Source organism: Pseudophryne corroboree, chromosome 8, assembly GCF_028390025.1.
Source record: "Pseudophryne corroboree isolate aPseCor3 chromosome 8, aPseCor3.hap2, whole genome shotgun sequence".
In the NCBI taxonomy this organism is placed as follows: Eukaryota; Metazoa; Chordata; class Amphibia; order Anura; family Myobatrachidae; genus Pseudophryne; species Pseudophryne corroboree.
Window position 1 is genome coordinate 208,315,011 of NC_086451.1, and position 15,900 is coordinate 208,330,910.

Here is a 15,900-nt window from a genome sequence, read left to right on the forward strand (position 1 = left end):
GGGATTCCCGCATTTGTATCCTGACCGCTGGGATCCCGACTGCCAGCAATGTAACCGCATCCCTGTCAATCATGCTGCAACTAAAGGGGGGCTGGCATGCTTCCGCACTGTGGAATGTAAACCGGAAAGTCCAAGCTCTACATCAATCAGCTCTGTCACTTGTGCAGTGCGGTTCCACTTCCTCAGCCTCAACCGCCTGTCCACCCCCTGTGTCTGTGGAATAGGTTGTGCCATTTCTTGGGGCTGCTGGAGGGACGCTGAATCACACAGAGAAGAGATGTATATGTGCTGCTGTTTAGGAGAGAGGAGCGGCTTATGGGAGCTTTCCTGTCACACTCACTCAGGCTGCCCATCCTGTGTGAGCTGAGAGGGAGTGATGGCGGTCAGGACATGGGATCTGTGGAGTGAAGTTGAGATTCTTGTTCAGCTTACTCCCTTACGCGACTTATTCTCACTGAGTCCCTTCATCCTAACTGCTTCTTTCCACCACTACTCCCAAACTGCCCCCACTACAACACTCATTCTGCCTTCTGCTCCCCACAACTACTATTACCTTCCTGACCTTGCTCTCACCACTACTACTCCTACCCTGACCCCCGTTCCCCACCGCTAATACTCCCACCCTGCCCCCTCTTTCCCATTACTAAAGCTCCCATCTTTCTCCCCCACTTTCCACTACTACTCCTATCCTGCCCCTCTCACCTCACCACTACTACTAATAGTCTACCCTCTGCTCCTCATCACTACTACTACCAGCCTGCCTCCCTTCTCTGCACTACTACTACCTTCCCACCTGGTCCACACTACTACTCCCATCCTGCCCCCTGCTTCCCACTACTAATTCCATTCTATGCCCTGCTTTCTGCTACTACTCCCATCCTGCCCCCTGCTCTGCACTACTACTAATTCCATCCTGCCCCCTGATCCACACTACAACTACTCCCATCCTGACCTCTGCTTCCCAATACTACTGATACCATTCTGCTCTCAGTGGTGGTGGAGTGTACAGGGCTTGTGCTGCAGGCCTCACAGTGTAGTATCCACCCTAACCACCAGCCCTACCTCTAGAACAAAGTTATAATCTGCCCTAACCCTTGGCCTCCAGAACATACCACTCTATCCCAAAAGACATACAGTCGTCGTCCCACCAGTCCAGGGACATACACTTTTTTTCTGTGGGGGCTAATATATTTTTCATTTATGTGGGGGGTTAATTTGTTAGTTTTTTATGTGGGGACAAATGTGTTTTCTTTTTTTCTTTTGGAGGCTAGGGTGTTTATTTTTCTTCAGTTGGAGACAATGTGTTTTTTTTTTTTACTGTGGGGGCTAATATATTTTATTGTTTTCTGTAGGGTCCCATGTGTTTTTTATTCTGTGGGGTGAACACGTTTTTTTCTGGGGGGGATCAATTTGTTTGTTTTTTCCTGTGGGGGGGGGGGGGTGTCAATGTGTTTCTTCTTTGTGTGGGCAATTTTTTTCTTCTCCAGCATCAATGTGTGTCTCTTTACCCCTGTGGGGGTCAATGTGTTTCATTGCTTTCTGTAGGGTTAATTGTTTTTTTTTCTAGTGGGGGTCAATGTTTTTTATGGTTTCTGGGGGGGGGGGGGGGGGCAATGTATTTTTTTTCCCCTCAGGGGCTAATGTGTTTTTTTTTTCTTATGAGATGTTTTTCATGTGTGTATGCATCTGTGTTTCACTGTAGATGCATCCTGATGGTGTTCATACAGAGTTGCAGCACAGATTCCAATTGCACCCACCAAGAAGTGTATTAGAGATGTGTTATGCTTTCCTAGGCATTTACACGGGGTTGGCTAATTATACACAGATGTAACGTACTATGAGTGTGTTGCTGAAAGTGTTTGCGTATCGACGGCCTTATTCAGATTTGTATGCAAACCTGATAGTTTATGTACAGATCTGATGATGTGGTTTTTGTTTCAGATGCAAAACCTGTTGTACATACAGTATCTGGTCTTGTGATATCACTTGCAACCTCCTGTTAGCCACAGCATGATTTACATGCTGTGACATTTAGAGTCTGGCTGGAGTAGAAAAGAGAGGGGCCCCTCCCCTTGCAGAGTGCAGCAGCAGGCATCTTTAGTCTTCACCTGGGGGGGCGACAGCCTTTAAGATCTTTTGCATGGAACCACCCTTCCAAGAATTCTATGGCATCTTTTGTAATCTTCACCTTGGAGGCAACGGCCTTTAACTCTCTTGCATGGTGCCACCCATCTAGGACTTCCACGGCATCTTCTGTAATCTTCACTTTGGGACGGCGGCCTTTAAACTCTTTTGCATGGTCGTCGCCCATCCAGGACTTTCACAGCTTCTTCTGTAATCTTCACCTGGGGGGCAGTGGCCTATGAACTCTTTTGTATGGCTGCCGCCCTTCCAGCTGCGGTGCACTGTTCATGAAAATACAAGAGGGTCGCATGATCACCCTGACACCTTGTGGCGCCTAATATTAGCCAGCGCGACACCAGGGAGGCAGTCTGGAGTAGGAGCAATGAAGAGCTCCTGAATAGATGAAGAGCTAATGATCGAAGTTACTGTGGAAGTCCTGGATGAGCAGTGGCCATGCAAAATAGCTTAAACGGTTGCTGACCCCAGGTGAAGAATGCACACCGCCTGCATTTTTTTTAAGGAGTTTGTTTGGAGGGGCAGCACCATTTTTTATCTTTCCCTGGATGTCAAAACCCCTAGTTACACCTGTGCCAGAGACACTGAATTGCTCACATTGGAGGCCATACACAGACAAATGATCTGCACCTAGCATAGGGCTGGTGAAAGTTTCAATGGTGCAAATGATGGTAGTGTCTAAAGACGCACAAGCATGATTGCATTGACACTGAAAGTGAGCATCTCAGTCCTTGTATACTCAGATGCACAGATGTACACCATAGAAGAGCTTAGCAGCGGCACTAACATGAGGTTGCAGATGCAAATGCAGTAAAAAGAAGGCTGTAAATGCATCCAACACAGAATCAGGCCCTATGAGGAGGGATCCTGTCCTGTCCCTCTTGAAAGACCCCAAATCTCAATAGACCCATAAGGGCTGCTTCCATAAATTTCCTGGGCTGGTTTTCCATCCCAAACCTCCCCTTCTAAAATTATGCTTTGACCATATTTTGCTTTGGTTGAATGATGAAATGAAAATCAAACTTTATACAAACTCCTGTTTTCCAAAATATACATTCTTTTAAATTCAATCCGTCAGATGCAGAGATTGTAACTTATTTTCATTAGGGTACTTGTTATAGTGAAAATAACATCTTCCGGGGCCACCATGATATATAATCAGATGTTGAAAGAGAGATGAACACAAGGGAAATGAAACGTAGAGAGTGGATTCTGCAGGTGTTATATTACTATACAGTACAGCTTATTTGCTGTTGCAAAAATGTCTAAGCAGTGTATGTTGCTTACAGGAACAAAATAGCATATCATTTCAATATGTTCTCAGAAATACGATTATTTCCAGACACTTTTAAAAGCTTTCTTAGCAAAAACAAATGTAAAACAGTTTGCATTACCAAAATTAAATGCAGTTTTTTTTAAAACACTTTTCAACTTTATGCAAACACCCAAGGGCAGTCTTTCCCAAACTCCATCATTACAGTCCAGATTTTAAGGATATCCAAACTTGAGTCCAGATGGTTAAATCAAATTAACTGAGGCACTAAGTAAGTCACCTGTCCTCAAGCATGGATATCCTTAAAGCCTGGACAGTAATTGTGGAGTTTGGTTAATGATGCCCTAGAAGAACTTATTGAGGTAACATTCCTTTCATTGTTAATTTTCACTGCCCATGAGATTACATGCGTGGAACCTGAAGATAGCAGAGGAAAAAGATGTGGGCAAACAATGGCTACAAAAAAGGGACATAGTGTAGCATCACAAAGTGGTGTGGTTTAGTAGCCTTCTTGTGAAACCAGAAATTTAAAAGAAAAGGTCTACTTTTTGTATGCTTGCAAATGCAAGAAGCGTATCAGGTAAAATGCGTGAATTAGAAATGATCGCATTAAAAGACCAATATGATATTATAGGCATGGTGGGATAACCCACATGACTGGGCGGCCAATTTGGAGGGTTATACTCTCTTCAGGAGAGACAGGGCTAACAAAAGAGGAAGAGGGGTATGTATTTATGTTGAACCATTCTTAAAACCATATTTAAAGGAGGTTATGTACGAGGGAACTGGAGATAATGTGGAGGCATTATGACTTGAAATTTCAAGTGGGGAAAAAGGAACAAAAAAGCTATTAATGGGGACATGTTACAGACTGCCAGGTATTAGTGTGACTGAGGAGGTACAACTCTTACAACAAACTAAAAAAATCTGCAGTACTGGGGGAGGTTGTAATCATTGGGGATTTTAATTATCCTGATAAAAATTGGAACAATGTTACAGCTAGGGGTAACGGGTTCTTAAATATGCTAAAAGATCAACAGTTGTCTTAAGTAATCGAGGAGCCTACTAGAACCAGTACTCTTCTGGACATAGTACTACCTAATAAGTGGGATAATATTAAATACTAAAGTAGGGGAGACCATGGGAAACAGCGATCATAATATGGTCACATTCGATATTAGTTTTCAAAGGCATCACTATAAGGGTTCAACAAAGACTTTTAACTTTAGAAAAGCTAATTTCGACATGCTGAAACAAGCACTAAAGGACATTTACTGGGATACTTTGTTTCATGGTAAGAACACTGCTGAAATGTGGGATGCTTTTAAAAGTTTGCTTGATAAATATACTCATAAATTCATTCACATGGGCAGCAAACATAGGAGTTCTAAATACAAACCGATGTGGCTTAATAAGAAGGTTAAGGAAGAATGGATAAAAAGAGGCACGCTTTCAAAGCATTCAAATCAGACGGGAAGGCGGGGTCATTCCACTACTACAAGGATGTAACAAGAAATGCAAAAAAAGAAATTATAGTAGCTAAAATAGAAAATGGAAAGCAAATATCTAAGGAGAGTAAAACAAACCTTAAGAAGGTTTTTATGTGTATTAATTATAAAAGGTTAAAAAAGAGAATATAGGACCTTTAATAGTAGAGTTAAGAGTATTGATTAATGAGGACAAACAAAAAGTAGAAATAGTGAGCAAATTATTTTCATCAGTGTTTACTAGAGAGGACCAGATGGTGGAGGTAGTAAATGACGTAAGTAATGATAATGTACCATTGCTGAGTACTTGTTTGAGTGAGGAAGTAGTCTGTGAGTGACTAAACAAAATTAAGATTAATAAATCTCCTGGTCCAGATGGAATTCACCCAAGGGTTCTTATAGAGCTTAACTCAGAACTAGCAGGGCCTTTATAGTTGATTTTCTCTGATTCAATTAATACAGACATGATACCAAAGGACTGGCGTATAGCAGAGGTAATCCCAATATTTAATAAGGATATCAAAACTGATCCTGGCAACTATAGACCGGTTAGTTTGACATCTATAGTGGGTAAAATATTGGAAGAAATATTTATTTATATTAAGGGATTGCATACAGGAGTACTTGGATACATCCAATGTTATTAATAGGAATCATTATAGTTTTTGTGAGGGACAGATCATGTCAAATTAACTTAATTAGCTTCTATGAGAAAGTGAGCAAAAATGTTGACTGGGGAAACGTAATTGATGTGGTCTATTTAGATTTTGCTAAAGCCTGTGATACAGTGCCTCACATGAGGCTGATTTTCAAACTAAGAGAGCTCGGCCTAGGAAGCACTATTTGTACTTGGGTAAATAATTGGCTGGATAACAGGGAACAGCAAGTTGTGGTTAATGGGATGTACTCCAACTGGGCCACTGTATTCAGTGGAATACCACAAAGGTAAGTACTTGGGCCATTACTGTTCAATATATTTATTAATGACCTAGGAATAGGTCTTGAAAGCACAGTGTTAATTTTTGCAAATAATACCAAGCTACTATACAGTATGTAGGGTAATTAACTCAGGAAAGGATTCAGAGTCCCTATAGAATGACTTATTTAAACTGGAAGTTTGGACAGCTAAATGGAGAATGAGGTTTAATATAGAAAAATGTAAAGTCATGCACTTTGGGACTAAAAATAATCATGCAACCTACCAATTAAATGGAGTGAATTTAGTTGAGATGGTATTTGAGCTCATTGATAATAGACTTAACAACAGTGCCCAATGTCACATTCGGGCGAGCTCCCACACTAGAAAATTGCTGATATACTGGTGATCTCTAGGGAATGTACTATGTTATCATTGGTATTGATAATGAAAATATATACACGTAAACATGTACAAATGGTGCTGCTTACTGAATCAATATATATATATCACACCAACAAAAGAAAAGGAATCAGCTTCATTACAGCAGCACTCGTCCCCTTTCCACAAAAAACTGATATAGCTATAGCCCTGAGAAAGCTTTAAGCAAGTGAAATGCGCATAGGCATCGCTATGCACTGTCCGCACCTTTACATTTAAATTACATGTAGTCATTATGTTTCTAGTTATGCCTACCATGTAAATATGCAGGATATATAATTACTGGTTACAGCAGACAATTTAGATGTAAGCAGGGCACTGTAACACAACCTGTTTCCAAGAACTCTATGTCCTTTATATCATCACACAATTCCCTGTCACAATAATGTGTGTTAATATTATGTCATGTTACATAACTCCCTGTTACAAAGAATGGGGGTTAATACTGTGTAATATTATAAAAGCAATATCAAACAAAGGATACATCTATCAATGGGCATAATTCAGACCTGATCATAGCAGCAACTTTGTTAGCAGATGAGCAAAACCATGTGCACTGCAGGGGGGCAGATATAACATGTGTAGAGAGAGTTAGATTTGGGTTATATTATTTCTGTGCAGGGTAAATACTGGCTGCTTTATTTTTACACTGCAATTTAGATTTCAGTTTCAACACACCTGTCAAAGTCGAAAAATATTGCAATACACACATCACGCGTGTACTTGTTCTGCTGTGCGTGCGCATATTCGCAATTTGCGTATGGTCGCTCCCGTGGTCCTGCGCATTAGCGAGTGGTATGAATTTACGGTAGAGTTTGTGAACACATGGAAAAGCCATCAAAACACATTTCATATTTAATCCAAATAGTGCACAATGTACACATAGTCTCCCTGCATCACACCAGCAAGTTACAACAGTTTAAATGGTATCAGAACAAAGGGATTCACCTTTACAGGATAGGAGGGGACAGAACAAGGTTATAAGGTGGTGTTTGGTATCCAGCTGTAGGGTATTTTAAGGGTAATATTCCGGTGTTGGTTTGCAGAAGATCGCACGCTCCTGCAAATAGTTATGCGCAGGAGCAGAATATAAATATAAACTGTATTTACTGTACATTTGGTATGCGGCGGGAACCCAGGAGACCACCCACAAGTGCATCTGGAACAGACATCGCCCACCTATTCAAACCAACCTATGACCCCTCCTGTACTGTAAATGACCATCCCTGTGTCCAATGGACAAAGAGATTACAGTATCCATTGTATTAAGTTTTGGAAGATTGTATAAAAGAGCCAGCTGCATGCCTGGTCACACACAGACTCTAAAGGTCATCTACCCTGATGACTGAGGACCAGACTGGGAAGCACAGGCGAAATCAAACAAGTATGTACCATTGACTGTAGCCATTATTCTATTGTATTGTTTTGTTATTGTAACCCCCTGCAAGTAAAGAACCGTTGGTGGGTTAGACCCCAACCTAGTTTTGAATTACAATTGGTGTTGTGTTCCATTTCCTTGTGTAGCCTTTTTCATATTAATATCTCTCCAATGTGTAAAACCAGGGATAATGGCATGTATATGTATATATATAGTACCTAATGTATAGCCCTACATGTATGTAAATATTTATATATGTATATATCTGCTGATAAGAAGGTATAGTATTATTCCATATATTAATCTCAATATATGTGCACAGTCATGAGGTAAATAGAATTCAGCATTGAGTATGGTAGGGGAATTGTGCCTAATATTTGCTGGATAATGGGTATTTCAATATTATGGAATGACCTTTTTCCTCCTTTATTGTATATATGTGGATATTTGGTAGTACTTTATTCAGGGCCTGACTGGACACTTTATAAAATAACTTTTACCCTGATACTGCCACAGCCCTCAATAGGGCACGAGGAACTAATGATAATAGCTCGTGCTGTAGGCGGGAAAAGATAGTACTCACGAGGACGATAGGGCTCTCGTGGCCCCTGGGGCTCCAGTATAAAAAGGGGAGCTGTAGCGCTGAACGGGACTACTGTGTGCGCCTCTGAGGGAGTAACTCATTTCTCTCCCTGCCCGCCTCAAAGAGCTGTGCTGTAAGCATTGGCGGCGCAGAGGAGATGATTTGAGGTCTCCAGCGAGCGATAGCACACCGAAGACAAGTGGCTCCTACAGCGGCGAGCTGAGGGAGCGAATAGCCGCGAAGAGCCAAGTACCGGGGGAGCTGTTACCGGCAACGCAAGCGGCAGACGGACAGAGCAGCCGAGAGCAGAGAGCCGGGGGAGCTGTTACCGGTGCATTGAGCGGCAGACGTCCGGAGCCACAGTGAGCAGTGAGCCGGGGGAGCTGTTACCGGCGCATCGAGTGGCCGACGTCCGGAGCCACAGTGAGCAGTGAGCCGGGGGAGCTGTTACCGGCGCATCGAGTGGCCGACGTCCGGAGCCACAGTGAGAAGTGAGCCGGGGGAGCTGTTACCGGCGCATCGGGTGACCGACGTCCGGAGCCACAGAGAGCTGAAAGCCTGGGGGAGCGGTTACCAGAGCATCAGTCGGTGATCCATGAAGAAACCGTCACCTGTAATTAGCCACATGCAAGCAGATACTCCTAAGTATCCCTAACACAGATCCACTGCCCACCAATGAGAGGATACGTGGGCGGAGCTACCAGGCCTGAAAAGAGTGAGTGTCAGGAGGCATTCATAGAAGACGTCTGAGGTCTGTAGTTTTATTTTATACTGTACCCTTTTTCAACGTATATACAATTCTATAACGTAACCTGGGTGCAGCCATTCTACAGTATTATTATTAATTGAAAGCCACCACATCATTAAAGCTCAGGAACCATTTGAACTAATTTACTAACTTTAATCTATTAAATGCATGGTTCCAGTTATGCCAGCAATAACCTACTGAACTATTACACTAAAAGCTGAGCTAATTACTAGAGGGCTTATTTACCCGCAGTGGCCTGGTATCAGAGATCTATGATTCTACTTATGAGGAATTAGCCAGTGACAAGCACAGGATCAATAGCTCACTCAGCTTCCATACTTCAGTCTAGACAGAAGGGATACAGTTTATATTATTTGTGGCAGCATTTCAACAGTAGAGAGCTTAACGGATACAAAATAAAGAAAGAGACACTATGTAATTTATATTGAAACCATTTTAACTGAGTTCATAGACAGCCTTGTCCAGCTCAATTATACAGCTACAAAGTTCTACAGGAACGGGCTATTCAGGAGCCTTAGCCCAACTATTCTTTGATTGTTGGAGAACTGTCATTAAATAGTTAATCATCCTACAGTCTACTATAAAATAATGTATAGTATCCCACATTTAATGGTATAATAAGCCATATCATACAGCGTGTTAAGGATCATCAGAACTGTTATTTGCATGGAGACAGATATATACTTGGACATCTTCCAGGTGTTGGACTAATCTTGCATATGAATATAATATGTATATACCTATGAATTTATTTTGAAAAGCATTGTTTTAAGTAAGATATCTATTAGTATAGGGGGAACAGATTAATTGAGGTAGTAGCAGATGTATTACACAATTTAATGTATTTAATTGTATGAATTTGTTAGAACATAGAGAGGAATAGATAGAATATTATCTAGGTAATATATTTATTGGTGCATATAAGTAAAATATACAATGAATATGGTCTAGTGTATTACTTACCTGCCGGATAGATCCAGGAATGCTGGGATGAAGATTCAGAGTTATTCAGGTAAAACTGTAAAGTAAAAGCACCACACATTAGTAAGGGATAGTCAATATATATATATATATATATATATGTTTAAAGGGTGTCCCAAGTCAACCCTGAACGTAATTCATAGTTAATGAATAGTTAAAAGACTTGGGTGGAGGCACAAACTTAAGAGTATCCGCTACAGATACTTACAACCCCTGAAACTAGGGTTACATTTGGAGGCACTAAGGCTGAGATCGGAACAAATAGATAGAAATGGAGTTTATAAAGGGAGAAGATATATCTAGCTGGTGTAGAAGCAAAGGTGTAGATGCACAGAAAAGTTTAAGCATTTTGGGAAATTTTATGGAAATAATAGATGAAGATATTGTAAGTGAAGTTAAGAAAATGTATGGAATAAAACAACCCTATATTGTAGATAAATGGAAAGGAATTAATGATGACATATGTGCCATTTTAATTAGTAATGACAATCAATTAGATGCATCTGTAATACCAGCTAATATTTTAATTGAAAAGGCCCCTGGTAAGAAATGGAAAATAATGTGGCCAGTGGATAAGTATGTAGATGGGGGGCAGAAGACTTTAATGCAAGAAGATAGTAAAATTGAGAGTATAAGTGCAGGATGTTACCCCAATAACAGTAATACCTCCGAAAAAGAATTATTAGATAAGGATAACATAGATCCCCAAGTTGAAAATTTAATGGATAAAGTGGTTAATCATTTTGAACGATGGCATTATGAAGGGGGGTATCGGAGACTGAGAATCTTTTCAGGGGTAACCCCAGTTCCCACAGGAGAAGAGAGCTATGAGGTATGGCGAGAGGCGGCGGTACAACATTCGGAGGAGTGGAGATGCCCCGAGCACATAAAAAAACAAAGAATTGTGGAAAGTTTGAGGGGACCCGCCATGGGAATAATTCATGCCACCAGGAGAAGTAACAATCAAGCTACTTTGAAAGATTATTTCGAAGCCTTGGACTATTCATTTGGGACTTTGGAGGATGTAGGGGACATTCTATCTAGATTAAATCAAACTTACCAAGAGCCTAATGAAACGCTTACCAATTACATTTATCGCTTAGATAAAATTCTCTACAAACTTCTGGATAAAGGAGGGATTAATCCACAGGAAATTGATGAGAGGCGATTGAAACATATCTTGAGAGGGGCTCTTACTACTAACCCAGTAGCCCAACGTTTAAGGTGTAGTCTGCCAAGGGAGCCTGCTCCTACTTTAGGAGAATTGATAAAAGAAGTAAAAGTGGAAGAAGTACAGATTGAAAACAGAGATAAGAATTTAAAACGAGTTAAAATAATTGCTCCTACTGTAGAAGTTCAGTCAGTAAATGAACAATTACTTAAGTTAATAGAGGAACAAAACAAGAAATTAGATCAATTAATTTCTCTACAAAACACTCCAAATGCAGCTTCAAGAATATCCCCTTCTGGCCGGGGTAGAGGATTCAACAGGAGATCGGTGGATAATTCTAATATCACCTGCTTTAAATGTGGACAATTAGGACATAGGTCCTTTGAATGTAATCAGGGAAGAATGTTCTCTTCACTCCCAGCTACACCGGATAGACGTCAGCAGGAACAGTCGGAAAACATAGAAGAGATGTCGATGAACCCCGCACCGACTCCCAACCCATAATTGTTTGTAAAATGGGGAGTAACCAGTGGCCTACTCTCATTCCAGAGGGAATGATGGGACAGGCTCCTTTGATGCATGTTTTAATTAATGGACATTTGTGTACCGCTCTACTTGATAGTGGATCTCAAGTGTCCATTATTTTTGAGAGCTGGTATTATCAATATTTATCAGAAGTTCCCTTAATGCCATTCGATGGATTAACTATTTGGGGATTAAGTGAGCAGAAATATCCCTATTTGGGATATGTTACTACTCAGATAGAGTTTCCCCAACAGCCATATGGCTATCAAAACCCCTTACCGTTTCTGGCATTAGTGTGCCCTGACTCCCCTGGGGATAAAGGAATAGTGTCGGTAATTGTCGGTACTAATTCAAATTTGTTTAAAATGCTATCTGACTGGTGTTTGGAACAGCAAGATAACTATACCACAGTATTCCCTGGCATCTCTACGTTAGAGTCTGTTAAAGCCAATAAAGTAGAGTGTGATCTCACTCCATCATTGCTACCCGTTAATTCTGGTAACATTGACTCTGAATTTATTGAAAAAGTATCAGGGTGTTTTCAGAATAGTGATATATCTGTGGATCAGAAAGACCGACTAATTTCACAGTTAAAGCTCAGGAAGCCCGTTTTTTCTTTAAGTGACTGGGATTTGGGAACCGCTATCGGAATTGAACATCGCATACATATGACCAATGAGACCCCGTTTAGAGAACGATCTCGTCGTTTGGCGCCTGCAGATTTTGACGACGTCAGACAACATTTAAAGGGTTTGCTGGAAAATCAAGTTATTGCTGACTCCGATAGTCCTTATGCCTCTCCCATAGTAGTAGCCAGAAAGAAGAATGGAGACATTAGATTATGTGTGGACTACCATACATTAAACCATCGTACTATTCCCGATCAGTATACTGTACCCAAAGTTGAGGAAGCTTTGGACTGTTTGCAAGGTAGTAAATGGTTCTCTGTTTTGGATATGCGGAGTGGCTACTACCAGATACCGATGCATCCTGAAGACCGACCTAAGACAGCTTTCATTTGTCCCATTGGATTCTTTGAGTTCTTAAAGATGCCCCAGGGGATAAAAGGAGCCCCAGCTACATTTCAAAGGACCATGGAACAAACGGTAGGGGACATGTGTTATAGGGAAGTACTAGTTTATCTAGACGATCTTATTGTATTTGGACGAAATCTGGAAGAACATAACCACCGATTGTTAAAAGTTTTGGACAGATTACAGAAAAGGGGATTGAAACTGTCTGTCGATAAATGCAAATTTTGTCAAACCACCGTGAAATACCTGGGCCATGTTGTTAGTCGAGATGGAATTTCTACTGATCCAGATAAAGTATCAGCTGTACAGAATTGGCCGAGACCAAATACTTTAAAAGACCTTCGATCTTTTTTGGGATTCTGCGGGTACTATCGGAGGTTTGTGCCACAGTATTCTCGAATTGCCCGTCCGTTGACTGACTTAACAAAGGGCTACCCTTCCCACCATCATGGGCGAATGAAGCCTCTTGAGAGAAAATTTAAAGACTATTATAAGCCCCAAGAGGTTTTCGGTAATCGATGGACGCCGGCTTGTGACGAGGCCTTTGACCAATTGAAATATCTCCTAACGCATTCTCCTGTTCTAGCATATGCTAATCCGGAACTTCCCTATGAGCTACATATCGATGCCTCATTTGATGGGATAGGGGGAGTATTATACCAACCACAAGAAGATGTGTTAAAACCCATAGCCTATATCAGCAGGGGCCTATCCACAAGTGAAAAGAACTATCCTGTCCACAAGTTAGAGTATTTAGCACTTAAGTGGGCGGTGGTGGATAAGTTCCACGATTATCTATATGGTGTGCACTTCACCGTGATCACAGACAATAACCCTTTGACCTACATTAATACTACTGCCAAATTGGATGCCACTGGACATAGATGGTTAGCCGCTCTGTCCAATTACCTGTTTTCTTTAAAATACAAACCTGGAAAGCAGAATATAGAGGCTGACGCCCTATCCAGATTACCCCATCCTCCTTGTGTAAGTTCAAATGATGAATGGGTGGAAATACCAGCTCCCGCACTACAAGGGTTGTGCCATCAAATAAAATTGCTACCTAGCAATTCTTCAGGAGCAGTACACTCGGTGGGAGCCACTGATGCCTCTATTCCTTCTATGTATTGTTGGATTAATACTCCTGAGTTGGAAGACCTACCTATCATCTCTAACGAGCAAATGAGAGAAGACCAATCCCAGGACCCTGATATTGCTATTGTGCTGGAACATTTAAGGGAATCTGAAAGAACTCTGGGGTGTAATCTTTCTTTTAAGAGCAAAGCTTTGTTACGACAGAAAAGACGATTAGTATTCAAGCAAGGACTCCTTTACAGAAAAATTATTACCAAAGAGGGGCATGAAAAGTATCAGCTGGTTCTTCCAACTATCCATATTCCTATGATCTTATATTCCTTGCATGACAAACATGGACATTTGGGGGTGGATAAAACCTTACATCTTACCCAAGAGAGAGTATACTGGCCGTACATGAGTAAAGATATTGACTATTATTGTAAAACCTGTAAAAATTGTATTCTTCGGAAGAAGTTACCAACCCCCACCGCTAATATGGTCAATTTAAATAGTTCTGGACCTATGGAATTAATCTGCATTGATTTTTTATCGTTAGAAGGGCCCAATGGGAGGGAAAGTAATATTCTTGTGATCACTGATCATTTTACCCGTTACGCCCAAGCATATGTCACTCGAGACCAAAAAGCATTGACAGTAGCCAAGACCCTTTGGGATCATTTCTTTGTACATTATGGACTTCCCGCCCGCATCCATACAGATCAGGGAAGAGACTTTGAAAGCAAGTTAATTAAAGAGCTGTGTATTTGCTGCGGAATAAAAAAATCACGAACCTCACCATATCATCCCCAAGGGGATCCGCAACCAGAGAGGTTCAATAGAACCCTTCTTGATATGTTAGGAACTTTAGATCCAAAGCAGAAGCTACAATGGAAACGTTTCATTAATCAACTTGTGCATGCCTACAACTGTACCCGAAATGAATCCACTGGGTACTCTCCTTATTCACTTATGTTTGGACGAGAAGCCCGACTACCTATAGACGTTTCTTTGGGCCTTTCTATTTCATCTACCAAGCAGTCTACTTATAATACTTATGTCAACAATTTGAGAAAAGAATTAAAAGCTGCTCATGAAATTGCTAAAAGAGCATCTGAAAAGCATGGTGAAAAGAATAAACAGCGGCATGATGCTAAAGTTAAGGAACACTTATTACTTCCTGGGGATCGAGTTCTATTAAGACGATTAGGGACTCCTAGAAGACAAAAATTATCTAACCGATGGAAAGAAATCCCTTATCGAGTGATTAAACAATTACCAGATATTCCGGTTTATCAGCTGGTCCCGGAGGATAAAGAGGGGCCTATATTAACGTACCACCGCCAACATTTATTGCCCATAAATCAAGATATTTCTTTCACGATGGAGGATGATATTTTACCTCATAAAGTAGCTGACAAGTTGAGTGCCACCCTCTCTAATTCTACAGAGTATCCAACGTCTGAATGGTCCGAATCCCAGCTGAGAGACAGGGGATTCTTCTATAAAACGAGTCAACCTGTTCCTTGTAGGGAGCTATATGACACCAGAGACACTCCTTCTCAACAATCCAATTCTATAATGGAATTGAGCGAGGACTATCGACACTTGTCCACTGAACCATGGAATATAAATTAATCCCCTGATCCTTCACGGGAGGATACCTCACACTATCTTAGCCATGAGGATGAACTACCTATTTCATCAAGTAATATAGCAAGGGATGAAAACCCCAGACCTCAAAGGGAACGTAAACCCCCTATGATACTTACTTATGATCAGCTTGGGCATTCATGTAGTGAACCTAGAGTAGTTTATCCTAGCGTTGTACATACATGGCCTTACTTTGGGTATTTGGGAAGTCAAACCCTCCCTATGTTTTAGTAAAATGGTGCTCTGAATTTAGAGTTGATAAAATATTCTGATCACCAGGGGGAGAAATGTAGCCTTTTTCATATTAATATCTCTCCAATGTGTAAAACCAGGGATAATGGCATGTATATGTATATATATAGTACCTAATGTATAGCCCTACATGTATGTAAATATTTATATATGTATATATCTGCTGATAAGAAGGTATAGTATTATTCCATATATTAATCTCAATATATGTGCACAGTCATGAG

General features: G+C 40.9%; 1 protein-coding gene across 1 annotated transcript; it reads left to right on the forward strand.

The window, feature by feature from the left end:
* Positions 1–10,238: 10,238 nt before the first annotated feature.
* Positions 10,239–11,642, forward strand: LOC134949813 (paraneoplastic antigen Ma1 homolog). Its single transcript, XM_063938536.1, has one exon. The coding sequence runs from the start codon at positions 10,239–10,241 to the stop codon at positions 11,640–11,642; it is 1,404 nt and encodes a 467-aa protein (XP_063794606.1).
* Positions 11,643–15,900: the final 4,258 nt, after the last annotated feature.